Below are 17,183 nucleotides of genomic sequence, written 5' to 3'. Positions count from 1 at the left end.
ATATCTTATGCGTATGAGGAGAGTAGAAAAAGAGAGGCCTGGTCTAATAGATACCCATCCAGATACAAATTCACTTGGTGAGATGAATAATATTTGACAGTTGTGCTATGCAAATTACTTTGGAAGTGAAAAAAATATACGAAGCACATAGTGTTTTCACGGTGGTAAAGTAAACTTGCCTAATCACAGATCAAATGAATGCATGCAAGAAATGTTTACTTCTGACACTGACGGATCGAGAAATTTCCAAAGATTTAGTATAAACTATAATAATGACTTGACTATGATAAGTTCAAGTAGTAACATTATACCAAACCTTTGCGGACCTTATGTTTTTATTGTAAACTTTTGTTTTACTCGGTCTACTTTAATTGAGAAAAACGCAAATGGGTTGTTTTCTTATATGTTATGTTGCCCGTATATCGGACAAACTTATACAAAGTTTTTGGACTGAATTCACCAACACGATTCATACATTTCAAGTAAAGAATAAGAAGTTTCAAAAACTCATTTGCTATTGAAAGTTTTAGTGGCAATATTATGACCAACCATAAGTGAAGAAATTGGTGTTTATGTATTTAACAATCGAGAAGTTAGGGTCAAGTTTATTTTTATGATTCAGAAGAGGCAAATAATATACGCTTTTCAAAAAGAGAAAATGAAAATTCATATCCAAATTTTATAGCTACAAGAGTTATCCAACCTATTTCGACATATGAATCCATACTTTCAAAACTTTGGGGCAGCTATTAAAAGAGGAATTCCACTGAACAACGTGAGAACGTTCTGATGCGGGGCACATGCTGTGACTGACAGACAACACGTTAAAATACGTTAACCAACTTTCAATTATGTTGCTGCTTTAGCCTATTATAAGCAGATTATGGCTGTCCAGTAGGTAACCCAGAGTTTGTGGGTAAAACATGGAGTACATGAAATGGTTGATCTCACCCAACTTTTCAGGATTCTCTATGGAGAAAATTAGTTTGATTAGAGGGAAGTCTCAAATCAAAGAAATAAAATGACCCAAACATAAATTACTTAACACAGGCTATCAGTAAGGCAACAGTTTTCTTTAATTCTCAATGCTGGAAAAACTTTGTTGGAATATGTTAACTCGAATTGAAGCAGATCGTTTAGCATTCATTAGAAGTTATAAGTTAAAACTGAGAGCATAAATAATGTATGTAAACCTTTTACGACCCAAATAGAAATATTTAAAATTAGTTTCTAACAAGCGTTTAAACAACTCTAAGATGTAACTAGAATTACTCTAATTTAAGCATAATGTTTTCCTCGGAGTTATGTTCCATACTATGCGGCTCATTGAGCCGCACGGGTTTTCTAGTATTAAATAATGCACGAATATTAGAACAGAGAGGGCAAGGATTATAAATTTAAAATAATGATGTTACCAGCCCGAATGTAAACATTATCTTACATTACTTAAATGTAGCTGTCAAACCATATGTTAATGTAATTTCATTAGTATATGATTCTTTTAGTTACTTCATTTGTTTGTTTATGTTTATGATCTACTAGCTGAACCCACGGGCTTTGCCCCGTTTAACTTCACAAGTGAGCTCGTTCGCATGGCTCAATCACGTCCTGGTTGAAGTACAATCGCTACGTTCACTCACCTTTAGGTTGGAGCTCGTTCGCTCCGCTCACTTGCCTTCAGGTTGGCTCGTTCGCTGCGCTAACTCGCTTCCAGGTTGAAGTTCGTTCGCTACGCTCACTCACCTTTTGGTTGCAAATTAAATGAATGATTAAATGAATTTATTTATTTCCATTGAGAACAAACTTATTACATGCATTTTGGCTGTAGTCATAAATTTAAAAAAAATAATAGTGCTGCACCCTGTTGGTAATCCTTGTAACTTTAATGCTATTGAACATAATAGAACAGAACCAACTTGTTTAATTGAAACAGCTGTTAAGAAATTCCTTTTGAATATGAAAAATCATAAGGTTTATCATGGGAAACTCCAGAGCCACTGGGGCGGAGCCCGAAAGCCCGATCATAATAAAAACTACTTAGTTTTCCTATTTAATGCCCAAAGAATCGGTGTACCAAATTTCAGCCTCCTAGGTAAATGGGAAGTGGAAGAATTAGTGATGAGCGAGTGAGTGAGTGAGTGGGTGAGTGAGTCAGTCATTGAGGGCTTTGCCTTTTATATATTTAGATTATACTGAGTCTGTTCTATTTTTGTGAAATGCTGTAATAATTAATATTTTACTGGGAATAATTCGTTTTAAAAGAAATCATTCATCATGGATATAGGAAATAATTAAGATTCTATAATCATTGCCCTATATACCTAGGCCCTTTTCCTGAGTGTTATGAGGTTTATGTTTTGATTTATTTTTGTGTAAACCAAAATATAATCCCCCTGCCACAGCAAATCTGTAGTGTGAATTTCCATTTGCCTGATTATATAATTTCACTAAAATATGTTAGAAAATTACCCTATTTTCCATATTTATTTATATTTTCCTATTTTTTCTATTTGTCAGTTTGGAACGATTGTGATAGCTTTTTGTTTACAGTGCAAACCATGGATGTATGGATGTATGGTTGGATGGATGGATGTTTGTGACAAGCAAACGCGAAAAATACTAAACCGACAAGGTTGAAATTTGGTATGGTGATAGATGACATCCCCGATTAACATATTCTTACCTCAAAAATTCTTTTATTCTTATATTTATAAAAATTATTTATATTTTAACACAATAACACAAATACAGTAAATACAATAATACTGTAGGTTTCCGTAGTCTGTGGCCATAGGTTCGTCTGAACTGTCAATCAATTCTGAGAAATTCACAGTTGTAAATTCTTACTACAGTACCTAGTCTTTTTCTAAGTTCACGTTGCGCTCGCAATTGGTTCGCATGTTTTATCTAGGAAAGCAGGTATGCCCTAAGTCATAGCATTTGTAGGTTAAGTATAATAATAACAAACATGCTTATCGTAGGTTTGTAGGCATACTTGTTCAAGAATATGCCGTGGTAGGTTTGTTTATAAATTTTATTTTTTAATTATTGTCTAAAGACGGTATTGATTTGTATTTGTGCGAAAATTTTAATTTATTTGTCAAGGGCATGAGCGGCCCTCTAGTCTATGTATGTTACATGAAGCACAACATGAAAAAGAATAAATAAAAGGAAGGTAAAAAACGGATCAGTTGCTGAAGGTCTAAATCTCGGAAGGTCTAATCAGACCTTCGACACACATTTTGCAGTTTGTACTTGATGCTGAGGATCCCATGAATCCTGTACAAAATAAAAAAAATGTTTCATTCAAACTACAAGTTTATTAGGTAGGTACTTTTCCGAGAACCAGCCTTTATCAAGACTTCCGCTCCCACGCTAGTTGGCAACATCAACTGTGCTATATGAAAACAATAAATCTTGAGTAAATATACTGTAATGTTGAATTTTGAGGTTGTGGTGTTCCTTCGTAAACACATTCAATTATAATCTAGGAATATGTAAATTTATTGTTATACGTTAACTTTATTGATATTCGATTCGCTACAGTACTATTAAACCTATAACATTTTCAATTCATGTGCGTTGTATTTTAGAGTTGGGGAAACAAAAGAACCCTGTGTACAACTTATTTAAATGATATTCTCATTGGTTGCAATTTTATAAGTGGTGTAGAAAACACAAACACAAAATTTATTGAAATAAAATTAAGTCAATGTTAAGTGAATAAACATATTTGCGACATAAGAACATTTAATTGAAGCCTAAAAACAGTTCGAAAAAGGCATTCTATTCTTTATACGAGTAAAAATTAAAATGAGGGTATAAAAAATAGTTTTCAAAGATCATGTTGATCAATGTACATTCATGTAGTCTTGAAAAAATAAGTATTTTGAAAGCTTACTCCAAACATAATGAAGTTTATCGGTTGGTAACAAAATTTCATCATTTTTCAAACCATGTAAACCTTATAGTTTTCCAACTGTTGCCTTGTTTATTTTTTCTCTTTGTGTTTTTTTTTTACTTTATGATGTTTCAATAAATGGTTCAAATATTCATAGTATATATATTTCTGAACAAGAACATATACCCATGTATATATAACTAATAAACGCTCCATAAGCATTTTACACAGTGTTCTACAAGTAGCCGGTCATCGTAACCGGTCATCATGAAGGAGCTTGGACGTCGTGCAACAGCGCTGAGCTATATTGGACGTCGTGCAACAGTCAAATATTTATTGGACGTCGTGGCACTTGGACGTCGTGCAACTGGCAGCGACTTTGGATGTCGTGCAAATGTTACTTTTTTACAATTCTATAGTGCGCTGTTTCACGACGTCCAAGTGCCACGACGTCCAAAGCTTGTAGAAAGACTATATTTTTGGCAGTTACTGTACTTTTGGACGTCGTGGCACTTGGACGTCGTGCAACAACTCAAAAATTATGTTTTGGACGTCGTGGCACTGAATAAATATTATTGGACGTCGTGGCACTTGGACGTCGTGCAATGCATCCGTCAGTTTTACGAAAAGAGAGTACAAAGCTCTGAGTATATTTAATCAATCCCCATAATACATTGATGGGCGTGCAATTCACAGCACTCCTGATAAGCTTTCATCTTAATCTGTACTACATAATTCGATTTGTAAACCCGAAAGCGTATTGAAACTAATACAAAAGACTGCTTCCTCTAATTGTTTTACAAAATTGCGTGCATATTTATGTAGCATTATTACCGTGTCCGATTTTGAAATGCTACACGTTTAGTGACTTTTCGTTTCAAAAGTTTATTACAAACAGTGTGGAAAGAGATCGATGACAATGTATTTTGCCCGGACCGGCTCCCTCGTGGCTTGTATTTGCATTTCAAATAGTCAAAGTGTCTCCGCCTTTTTGTACCTGGGAGCTTTTGTAAAATCGGATTTGTAAGTCTTTCAAAAGCGCCTGTAAGCCGGGATCTTCCCGGAGTAGTGGTGGAACGCCACCGTACATCTTATTGTTGGAGTTTTCCTCCATGTTCGAATTTTCTAGATCATGGGTATTGGAATTGCGTTTATATTTGTGGTAATACTTGTTTTAAGTATTGTGACGTTCAAATTTTTAGTTTATTCTATACTTTTCAGCATAACACTGCTATTTGCTATTTTGTGTATTTAATAATAATATTCAGTATGTAAAATGATTATTTTATACAAGTTAAAACTACGATATCTGTTTGGTACTATTTTCTTTGTTTGTATTTGAATAAAATTCCTAATTTTACATTGAATGTGACCGTTGACTATCTGAGCAAACATTAACGAAAATTTAATTTATTAATACATTAACCTGTGGATTCAAACAAATTCTTTAAATTGCTTTCTAGATATTTAATATATTTTAAATATTTAAGCTCCTATGAAATTAATATTACTTAATATTAATGTGTATAACTAGTCACATTTTAATGAACCTAAATCGTAAATAGGGTCACAATGCTCAGGAAAAGTAAAAAACTCCCAAATTGTATTTCACTTTACCAAGAAAAATAACTATCGTCTTTTTTCAACTGAATGGTTATCTGTAGACTCACAATAGAACGTAAAATGGATTTTCTGGCAATGAAAGGGCATTCCAGTAAAAGCCGACCGCCAAAGGACACAACGAACGCAATAATTGTACAGCGATTGTCGCTGGCCTGGTAATTGTACCTTTGTTGTAGAGTTGGTGAGACTCTGGTTTTTCAAAAACCCTGTTTATAACTCCTATTATAAGTTACGTGATGTCTCAATTGACAATGGCTAGTTTTATTAATCTAGAGTCATAGCAAAGAATCGTATTGCTTGTTTTTTTACGCTTTTTATGGCCCGGGATTATTAATTGGTAGATTATCCAAGGAGAGAATCGTATTCGGGTTCGTAATTGGCTTGGCTTTGGATCGAACCAGCAGACTTTACATTTGAAGGTGGGCACTAGTATCATTCGGACACACAGACAAATAATAGGTTTACCTGCTACTTTATATGTATTTGATTAACTTGACATTTATTTTGATCCTTAGCTTAAAAATTGAAGTAAAAATGTTTTGTCCATAATTTCTAACACAGAACGTATCATAGACTCGTATATTACTAGAGGCAAGATACGAAAAACAGTTATTTGTACCTAGCAGGTTTCAACAAGTGAAAGCTTTGAAAAGCTCTTCCCATTTTAACCGATCGCGAACGAGGAAAACTCAAATCACAAAAGCTAGAGGGGGAGGAAAACGCAAAATACACCGTTAAGAGATGCATACGGGGAAAAGGGTCCCAGATGTATTCGGTTGAGTTTGGTAGAATGACTTGTTGTGAGCCGGTGTTGAGTATGCTCGGGATTTATTTAAACCTCTCATTGATAAACCTTCTGACTTTATCAATATTTTTCAACCATTACACATAGTTTATTTATGTTTGGATCGAATCAACGCTCCTCTGAGGGATTTAGAGCTTAAAATGAACAGTTCGCTTGTTTTCATATGCCTGTTAAATATAGGTGTAGTATTGAAATGTTAAGAATGAATTTTTATACGTATAATTTCGACATATAATTATTGAAGGAAACAAATAAAGTTTTATCTCTTTTCTGGGAAATACGTTTATTGCATTTAGAATGTGAATTTGCATAAAAATAATTATTTTTATTGGATGCAATATAAAAACTGTTGTGTAATTCAATAATGTAATTTTTGCAGTGTAAAAAACAACGAGTAAGGTAATAAAGTTGGCGGTAATGTCACTTCGACGAGCCACGGGGACATTGAATTAGTTATGGTAATATCCTCGGAGATATTTTCATGTAAATGTTTATCCTGAATTGACTTGTAAATCTTAAAACAACGGTGAACGACCCACTTTCCATAAAACTTTCTTTTATGAAACTCATTTTTTGGCCTCTGCGGGGAAATAAATTTCATAATGCTGCATCAAGTTTCCATTCACTGTGTTTTTAAGTGATTTCATCACCAGTAATAGTAATATTATATTTAGTATGTGGTCGAAATTTTACAAACATTTACGGCCCTATTTTAGATTGCTTGACGTAAATTAAGATGGTCACTTCATCCGAGACGGGGGGAACAACGGGGATTTTAGTGTCAAAAAGTTATACAATTTGCATTTATATTACTGCCTGGTTTTTGTTAGCACGTACATTCTGACAGGATTTTGATTACTTCTCTGGATGAAAATATAATTACTCTGAATACTAATTACTTTAGTATTCGATGATTCGATATAAAGCACCGCATCCCACTAGGTGGGTTTTACAAAATAATATCCTGGACAGTTGCATAATGCAACCCACAACTCAAGGACAGCTTGGATACGGTATTGCTTCCCACCTCATGAATACGAATAAGCAATTAAAGCCTCGTCCTTCCCAACAATGTAGAAGTTAATGATATCGGTTAGGGGAGCCTTAGAACTAGTCACAAAATGCTAAATCCTATTGTAAATCTGCGTGACTTTTGCGTAATTCAAGCATATTTTTATTTAGATTTATAAAGGCATACAATGTTTATTGATTAAAATTTGTTGTTAACGTTAACAAAAAAATTAAATTACATGTAGACATAAAAATATAATCGTACGTGCTAATGTAGGACTAGGTGAAAGGAAATAAACATAAACAGGGGCTGAACATTTATTAGTGCTTACCCCGGACGAGTGTGAGGATCCCCAAAGGCATTACTAGGACGGCCACCATCAGGTCAGTGATGGCCAAGCTCATCAGGAAGTAATTGGTGACGTTTTGGAGTCGCCTCTCCCAGGAGATTGCCAGACAGACCAGAATGTTGCCTGCTGCTGTTCCGAAGACCAAAGCCAGAGCTAGTAGTCCCCACCAGTTGTCGCCCTCCTGGTTGGTCGGCCCCCACTCAGACACCACACGATTGGTCGAATTAAACACTGGCCACTCCTCTCCCCCCACCAGCACTGCACTAGTCACCACTCTATTGGCTAGCCCCCACTCCGCCGCGCCGCGATTGGTCGAATTATCTCCCCCCACCACCGCACTTGTAGACGAGTCGTTGGACCACGTCCACTCGCGGTCACTCATATTTCCGCACTTTTCTAAGGCATTTCTTCTTTCTTATCATGTTCGTTGCATCACAGGAAATTGGTTGTGTTTTTTTTGTAAGTGGAATTTTATGTTTTAGAATTTAGTGTGACGCTTACCTACTGGTTCCTTGGAAAATATGTTCAGCCTTTCTCGTCATTTTTCTGAAAATGATACAAAAATCGCATTAAACAAAGTGATAATACAATTAACTACAATCTCATATTAGTATTTTATTATATAGAGTAGAAAGAGACTAGCTCAATCATAAGTTTATTGCATGTAGGCCTACAAAGGTTATGTTCTATTAAAACGGCACATGATCGTGTAACAATGTAATTTATAAGCTTAAGCTCGTGGAGTCATTTGAGGGCCAGTTTGAATCGCGCTAGAGGATGTATCGCCCAAGTAAATCCAGACGTATAGCTTCCCCCTCCACCATATAAAGGGTGACACAAAGGAACCGGACGTTTTTTAAATAAGTAGTACACAGTAGTTAAAAGGAATAAACTGGTTTTAATATTGTACATAGTAAGGTAAACATTTGCCATTTGTTACAAAACCGTCATTTTTTTAAAATGACGTCATGCATACGGCGGCCATGTACTTATCTACAAATGTGAATTCTGGTCTGAAAATCCTCTGAAACTCGGGTCAGGAGGTTGAATGCCATTGATATCTTCTGTGGTTGTAAGCTTCAAATCCTCTAGAGTGCGTGGTTTGTGAGCATGAACACGCTCCTTAAGAAACCCTCAAAAGATATAATCACTAGTGGACAAGCCAGATGATCTTGGCGGCCACGGCATGTCACCAAAGCGAGAAATCACCTTGTTAGGAAACATTCATTCAATTCACTCTTACTCTGGCGATGTTTTCGGGTGTTCTCGAAGCTCTAACAAGGCCTGGTGGTTGCTTTCTTGTTATATTCCCAGTTGTTCGGAACCCTGAAACCCATCTTAAAAGCGTATTTCGGCTTGGAACCGTTCCATGGCGTTCAATATTAAAATGTCGACTAAATTCCCGCTGGATTTGACGATGGATTCGCCATTTTGGACTAAAGTATTGTATGCGAAAACGCGATGGTCTAGGGTCCACTGAGCCATTTCAACAAAAATGGCAAGCCTCACTGAAGGTAATGACATATCTTCAATCTTCCTACCACGTGCAACAACAATGGAACAGCTGTTTAAAAAACGTCCGGTTCCTTTGTGTCACCCTGTACATCCTCTCTGGCTCTGCCACCCCCCCTCCTTCTCAACATCATCCTGTCTCTCTCTAACTGTCCAATAATATTTGTTAGCTTTGAATACGAGAGGGATTATTCCAAATTGAGTTTCCCGTGTAGAACGAGCTTTGTTTTTCTGTATAATCCCTTTTAATTAAAGGTCTTGCAATCTCCAATAGGCATTGAAAATAAAATGTTTTGTTTACCTTCTTCAGAGTAATTTAGTCAAATTTTGTTATACAAAACATGGACTTACTTCTCAAACCAGCAGTAATAGTACATGTTTATATTGCAATGCAATTATTTAGTAACAGTTCATGTACCTACATCAATTTAATTAATATTTTGGATTATGATGACCATGTTGAAAACACAAAATGACAAAAACGCTGTCAGTCATTTAGGCGAAAAATAACATTTATGTGGTTAAATGACAAAGTAAGGTGAATTATGATACATTCATCTCCCTTTATTTAACAGAATCGGTGTCTGTAAACATTTTGTTTATGCTTTGAAAGTGCAAACAGCTTAATTTTAAATGCGAATAAAGATTTTTATCTCAACAAACATACTATATCCATCAGTAATTTTCCTGTAGTGGAATTAAAACTCGTCGTTTACTTTAGGAGACTGAAATAGCAGGAATTTTAACGAAAACCTAGAAATATAATTTCCTCCCGTGAGAGAAAATGAGAGAATGAAACGCCGGGCCAGGAGAGCTATCAGTAGCAGGGATCGACTTTTGTTCTTTGTCACCGCTGGGGTGCAGCGGGGCGTAACTCGCGATAGTGTGAAACAGCTACACAGCTTTACAGTAGCACAGCTTTACCACACACCATTACAGCTACACCGCTTTACAGCTGCACAGCTTTACAGCCGCAGAGCTTTACATCAGCAAAGTTTTACGACAGCACAGCTTTACAGCAGCACCGCTTTACAACAGCACATCTTTACAGCTACGCAGCTTTACAGCAGCACGGTTTTACAGCTACACCGCTTTACTGCTACACAACCCGCCACGCGTCTTTACAACTACTTACTTTTATACCTGCCAGGTTTAAATTTACCCAGTTTTACAGGTACACAGCTTAATAGATTTCAGAAACACACCCTTACAGCTCCTCAGCTATACAGTCAGACAGCCTTATAGTGGCAGCTTTACAGTTTTAAAGGTTTAAAGCTACATACTGTATTTATGTAACTACAAGGCTCTATTATCTGCACATCCTTACAGCTCCTTAGCTTTACAGCAATACCGCTTAACACCAATCGCTACATATATCTTTACAGATTGGATTTGAAAGATAAATACCATACACACTGAAGCAACTAAGGCTACAAAGCATACCAGAGCTACGTCTATACTAAGCCCACCCTTTAATCAGCTTATATATATATATATATATTAATAGATACCCTTGTAGTACTTAAGTTAGATTGTATATGGATTTTAATTGATACACGTCTGGTAAAGAATGTGATTAAATGTATTGTCGTATTGCGAATCCTATGTCTATATAGAAAGATTTCTAATTTAAGCCGAACATGTTTTAAGCAAGTATTAATTTCATGTTTTGCTTTTTACAGGTAAGACATGATTTAAGAGCAGTGTTTCGTTTTGGTGAGTTAATATATTATTGTTTTACCTAATGATATTTACTGCCTCCATTAGACTACTTACAGTTTTTGATAAATTTATGAATGGACCAATTACAATGGTCACGCCTTGCATATCACTCGCCCAATACTTCACTTTCAAACCTCTGAACACAAGTCAATTACGAAAGTATCCATTTGGAATTTGAAAACGTTTTCAGTCTTACATTGCTATAATTAAATAACTAGAACTTAAATGAGCACAAAACAGTTTTCTAATATTTAAACAGTGCAATTTAAATGAATATCGGAAAATATCTCTGAGCCATGAATATTTTATTCATGTCTATCTCAGACAGCAACAATATCCCGTTAAGGGATAAACGCTTTTTGGAGAAAACCCCGTCTGTAAGAGAGAAGGCCCCGCAACCCTCTATTAATTGATGTAGACCGCTCGTTCATTAGTGATGTTTTAAAACTCATTAAACTCTCCTTTTCCCCGCCACAACCACTGATACCCCCTCTACCTCCCTGTTCGCGCCAGCCCGCGGTCGCGGCTCCACTTTGTTCTACAGGTGGTCTTTTCCCGCCTTTTCTCCGTTGGTTTTCTCTATCTGAGTAGATTTGTTAGCTAAATATATTGTGGTTTTGTTACTCTGCAATTTTTGAATCTGTATCGCCGTATAGCTTGGCTAAATATTATGGTCTCGTTGCTCAGCAAAAAACCCTTAGGCAATCTGCATCGATGTGTAGCTAAATTTATTGTGGCCTCGCTTCTTAGCAATTTGACAAAACTCATGTGAATCTGTATCAATGTATAGCTTAGCTGTACCGGCTTGGCAGGTTTGTGAAACTAGGGTGTACACGCAGAAAACGCTGTTAAACTCAAATTCTTCCGGAATAAAATAGTGTCGTTACCTCTTCAGGTATGGCGGTGTGATTTCTAAAGAATATAGATATATTTAGTGAAGGAACCTGGTTGCGAATATGTGTCTAATTCAGCAAAAAATTGCAATCTGAGTAGTGTCAAGGGACCCGGTTGCTAACATGTGTCTAATTCAGCAAACAATTGCAATCTGAGTAGTGTTCAAGGGACCCGGTTATTAATATGTGTCTAATTCAGCAAACAATTGCAATCTGAGTAGTGTCAAAGGGACCCGGTTGTTAATATGTGTCTAATTCAGCAAAAAATTGCAATCTGAGTAGTGTCAAGGGACCCGGTTGCTAACATGTGTCTAATTCAGCAAACAATTGCAATCTGAGTAGTGTCAAAGGGACCCGGTTATTAATTAATATGTGTCTAATTCAGCAAACAATTGCAATCTGAGTAGTGTCAAAGGGACCCGGTTATTAATTAATATGTGTCTAATTCAGCAAACAATTGCAATCTGAGTAGTGTCAAAGGGACCCGGTTGTTAATATGTGTCTAATTCAGCAAAAAATTGCAATCTGAGTAGCGTCAAAAAACTTATTTATTTATCCGTGTAAAAGCCCCTAACATGTATAATGCTGATGATAACACCTTTATTTAGAGAATATCAAATAATAATTTCACTAACAAAATAAAATAATCATTTATTTATAAGTGTTACATTAGTTTCTCTGATGTTTGAATAGGCAGTAAATTAGTTTTTTTTATCAAATACACATTTGAGATTCAAACTTGTTTCAGAGTATTACATTTTGAATGTCACACAATTAATCGCATGCAAAACTCATTTCCCAGTGTCACTGCCAAATAATGCGACAAAACGAAACAATTTACTGAAATCTCATTAAAATCTAATCAACATCAATGTTTGATCTTGACAATATGGGCGACCTTATTAAAATGGTCAACTGATGTACAAATATACCGGCCGTGATGGGCCTGCGTGCATTGAGAGGGGGGAAATCAATTTGCGCCGTCTGCAGGTAGGGGAGGGGGTGTATTGGAATATTTAAAGGCCCGTTGCTTGAATCTAGACACTGCACCTGGTATGCAGTTTTGGGGAAATGCACAATACCCGTTTCGAACATTTTCTAAATTAACTTTTAGTTGGAATTTGAACGTATTTTATTGTTGCGACACTTGCAGAAGGGTGTTTTAAATAAAATACTTGTTGTATTACACAATTGCGGATTGTGATTATGACAAGTAATGCTTTTTAAGCTCGAATTAAGTAGAGAGCACCCTAATGGATTGTGAACTAAGATTGCAAACCATCTGGAATATTAATTAATTAAATCAGCTCAGACACATTTTTTATGCTTGCTATTGACGAGTAGTTCAGTTAAGTACATGTAATAGCAATATAAAACTAATTATCCACACATACCAAATTTATAACTGAAACCAGCCAACCCCAATGTGTTTGTAATTGCAACCAGACCAGTGTTATCATCAGTGATAACCTTTTTAGTATACTGTACTATCCCATACTTGGTATTGGGACTAATGAACAATATACCTTTTCGGTTTATTTAAAACTGAAACTGTGTTTAGTTGTTTTAAGCCTTGTAAAACTAAATTGTGTTTTTGGTTTCGTTTAAACTGCTAAAATTAGAAAAAATCCAGATGAAAAAGATAGAGTAACCAGTGTTTTATAAGTCTAAAAGCTCCAATAAATACCAATCTGAAATCGATGACCTAGAAAGCGTCGGTCGAAAGTCATTAGCCTGTTAACTCGCTGGCCATTTTAAGTAGCCAGAGGTTGAAAATAGAATATTGAGGGTGGAAATGCAAATGAAGCGTAATTGGAAAAATGTTGTGAATCGGCACTAATATGCAGTGCGTGAGTCGCCAACGCGTGCATTAATGCTGTGATTACTACGTTTATAATGAAATTGCAATGTTTATTGAGAGCGACTGATATATTATATTATTACTGAAGTAGTATGATACGTTTTTATACCGCGTTCGGAAATAAAATACAAATACAATAATTGTTACTTTGTCGAAATGAACGCATTTTCATTGTATCATCATTAGGAGTAATGGTTTTTGAAGGAGATTAAGCGGTATGAATCATCACATAAACAAATGACTGGCCTGGAAATAAACAGGTTTGCATTAGTATTTACACGGAACCCTAAAAACATACCTTTAAGAAATTATGGTTCTTAGTATACATTAAGACTAGTTACGTCATTTGTTTATGTTTATGATACCGTTTTCTGTTCGAATATCCGAAAGGAGCCAGAACTTGAAAATGCAAGTTTTACGCGATAAACTATATTTTCGTCACACAAAAAACCTATTTACTTAGTACTTTAACACAATTCGAAACCTTACCAAGTTCTATAAATATTTTAAACCACATTACTACCCTACCTAATTTAATTAAGAAACAAACCAATTCAGATCCTCAAAAAGCTAACTTTTATAGGTTAGGGAATCAAAATAAATACCATGTCAAAGCATTTATGTTTGTATTTAAAGCAGCATTTTTGCAGCGGTATGGCGAACAGCAGTCCTTTGACTCTTATGTTCAATAAAAATATCCGATTAAATATTTTTAGCTTTCAGGGCCATAAAATTTGTCCTGTAAGGTTTATGCTTAGTTAACCTTTGCATTGCAAATCAACAGAATATTTAAAAATCTACCTTCCTAAGTAATTCAAAATAATTGCTTACTATAAAACCTCATATGCGTTTATGTCACAATTCTTACAGAAATAATTTTTTTAACCAAGACATTGAGAAATTCTTCCAAACAGTATAATCGAAATCTAAAAACGTTTATTGAAGCCCTGGGGAAAGGAGACCTTTAACACTTAGATTTGAGATTAGCTATGTCGGAGGTTTGACAGGGAATCGGTCCAGGAGGGTAGGCTACGATGAATGGCTGCGCTGGCCTTCTTAATGGTATCCAGTTATCTGAGGGAATTCAACTTTCACTATTTATTTTCCTTCTCCCCTTAAACGAGGACGATGTACCTCCGTTAAAGTTTTCAATTTTCAATAGTTTTACCTGATAGTACCGATAAAAAGTAGTTATTTTATCAAGTCCGAAAGAGTAGTGACGATTTTGATAGATATTTTTTTGGGTTCATTGTATTTTGAAGACAGAAAATGTCGAAATTAAAAATTTCATGAACAGGACATATTTCTGAATATATTTGTCGGTATTTTGGTAATATACCGACCGCACCTAACGACCACTCCTAATAATTTAAACCCTAACCTAAGGGGAAGATACCTGGTCTAGTGGTTAGAGCGCGGGATTTCGGTTCCTGAGGTCCATTGTTCAAATCCCGCCAAATCACCAATAGATTTTATCTAAGTCATAATGGCGTAACCCCTAGGTCTAGCCTGAAGTAATGTGAAAAACATTCCGGGCTCGTGCCTAGCGTCCTAGGACAAAAATCCTAATCTAATGGTTGTTAGGTCAGGTTTGGAAGATTTTTTAATTTACACTAATTAAAATCCTATTTGGAAGTCGATCTCGGGGTGGTCGGTATAATACCAAAGTAACTATTTGTCAAGAACAAAGGATATTTTTTTATCTAGTATTTTCACGCCTTTTGCATTAAGCCTAAATAACTTTAAAGGTAACCAAACGGTTACCATCTTAAGGTTGACTTCATGTTAAATGGCATCATTAAACGATGATGCAATGATAAATAGCATCTTGCTCTAATAAAAATCCCTCTTGGACGCGAATCAGTGACCTTCAGATTTGAAGACGAACAATATAACTACTCGGGTACCTAGACAATTTTATTGATTTTAGTATGAACTGGAAACAAGTATAATTGAAAATACTTGACGAAAAGTCCAATCACGTGATTGGCGAGTATAATTTGTCATCGAACTCCCTCCGTTGAACCCATCTTGAGATTAAGCTTTGTAATCAGCGAGAGAGTGATTGGTCTTGGGTTACAATGTTGCCAACATAATGGGCCTAAAATAATGTCCTTTGTAAAACATATTAATGTAATTATATTGTTGAGTACCACGGTTTCAATATTGTTTAAAATCCTATTATTGCTCCTCACTTCAGAATTTTAAATAATGTGCGATTCTCCAGGTTTACGATTCGTTAGCAACAATTTTTGGAAGTAAATTTCTCAGACATTGATTTTTGTGTTTTTTTAGCTTGTGGATTATCTTGTGTTTACATTAGAAATCTTGTACCAAAGTGTAATTCAGGATTAAATTATTTGATATCAGTTTTGCTGACAGAGTTTTTAATATTGAAAATATCAATTATTTCCTTTTATTTGTGATGATTATAACATACTTGCAATCTAGTTTTCATTATAAGAAAGTAACTACCGCCTTAATATTCACAAAAAGACCAATGATGGCAACTAATTTAATATTACATAATTTTTTATGCTGAATGGAAACAAACTTTAAAACCCTTGGTGTTGACTTGTGGTGTATTAACTAATCAATGAAAAAAAATTTACAATGAGTATATCTTGACCAAATTCAGGTTTTGGTAAAAATGAACAAAATAAGCTTATTACAGGTTTGCTTCTAGGATGAGGAACCTTAAAACCACTTTGGAAAAATATTGTCGTAAAATTTCGTTTTAAATTATAAATCTTCATTTTTTTGAGATGCTACGGCATTCTTAAAAAAGAAAAAAATCGTGTCACTTTAGTCATAACACAACCCTACATAGATACTTGCAAAATTACCTGTCACGCTAATTTAGGTGTTTAACAGGATGTCTAGTAAAACATGAAAAGAATTTAATAATTTTCGGCCACCAGAATTAACAGTATTGAAGTAATAATGCATTAAACGTAGAGATAAAAGTAGTTATCACAATTTTTTCACACGTATGGGTCTCATAAAGTGCACAAAAGTAGATTATTTTCCTAGCAAGGATCTACATTTTAAAGTGCAAGTGTGTTTTGTGACCGACTCGTCTTCAGTGTCATTGTATTCCAAGATAAAGGACCGTCTCCACTTGGCGTATTTTCAATTAAACCGCCCCTTTTCCCTCTTAAATCCCTATTTTCCAACAATTTATCGCCTCTGGCTGGATTCTCACCTTTTCCGCGCCAGGAAGCGATTTCAGATTCTAATCTCGAGGTTTTTAATAGCCTTTGGCTTCATAGCTCTTCTTTTTCCTCTGTCTTTTGCCTGCGTTCGACGATTGGGATGGTTTCTTGTATGTAAGTAGACGACCAGTGCAAGTAGTTTTGAGAATATTATTTTTGCTATAACGAGATTGCATTAGGTTTTATATGAAAAATAACTTTTCGTGTCACATATACAGTACCTGGAGACCGAGCCATGGCTCGGTATAGTTTATTTCCATTTTACCACTATATCGAGTAATCTTTAGTGT

At 35.4% G+C, this 17,183-nt stretch overlaps 2 protein-coding genes across 2 annotated transcripts in view; one reads left to right on the top strand and one right to left on the bottom strand.

Moving 5' to 3' along the window:
- Positions 1-8,112, bottom strand: part of LOC128991423 (dopamine D2-like receptor) — a 71,166-nt gene extending 63,054 nt beyond the window's left edge. The window contains exon 1 of the mRNA XM_054414285.1: positions 7,673-8,112. Within this exon, the coding sequence (XP_054270260.1) occupies positions 7,673-8,072 (400 nt within the window). The 5' untranslated portion in view covers positions 8,073-8,112. The remainder of the gene's footprint in view (positions 1-7,672) is intronic.
- Positions 1-17,183, top strand: part of LOC128991422 (26S proteasome non-ATPase regulatory subunit 1-like) — a 256,979-nt gene that overhangs the window by 168,460 nt on the left and 71,336 nt on the right. The window lies entirely within an intron of this gene.

This window comes from Macrosteles quadrilineatus, unplaced genomic scaffold, assembly GCF_028750875.1.
Source record: "Macrosteles quadrilineatus isolate MER2022 unplaced genomic scaffold, UCM_ALF_1.0 Scaffold_4__1_contigs__length_99947679, whole genome shotgun sequence".
Taxonomy (NCBI): domain Eukaryota; kingdom Metazoa; phylum Arthropoda; class Insecta; order Hemiptera; family Cicadellidae; genus Macrosteles; species Macrosteles quadrilineatus.
Note: the sequence above shows the minus strand (reverse complement) of the source record. Positions and strands in the feature narration are given on the sequence as shown.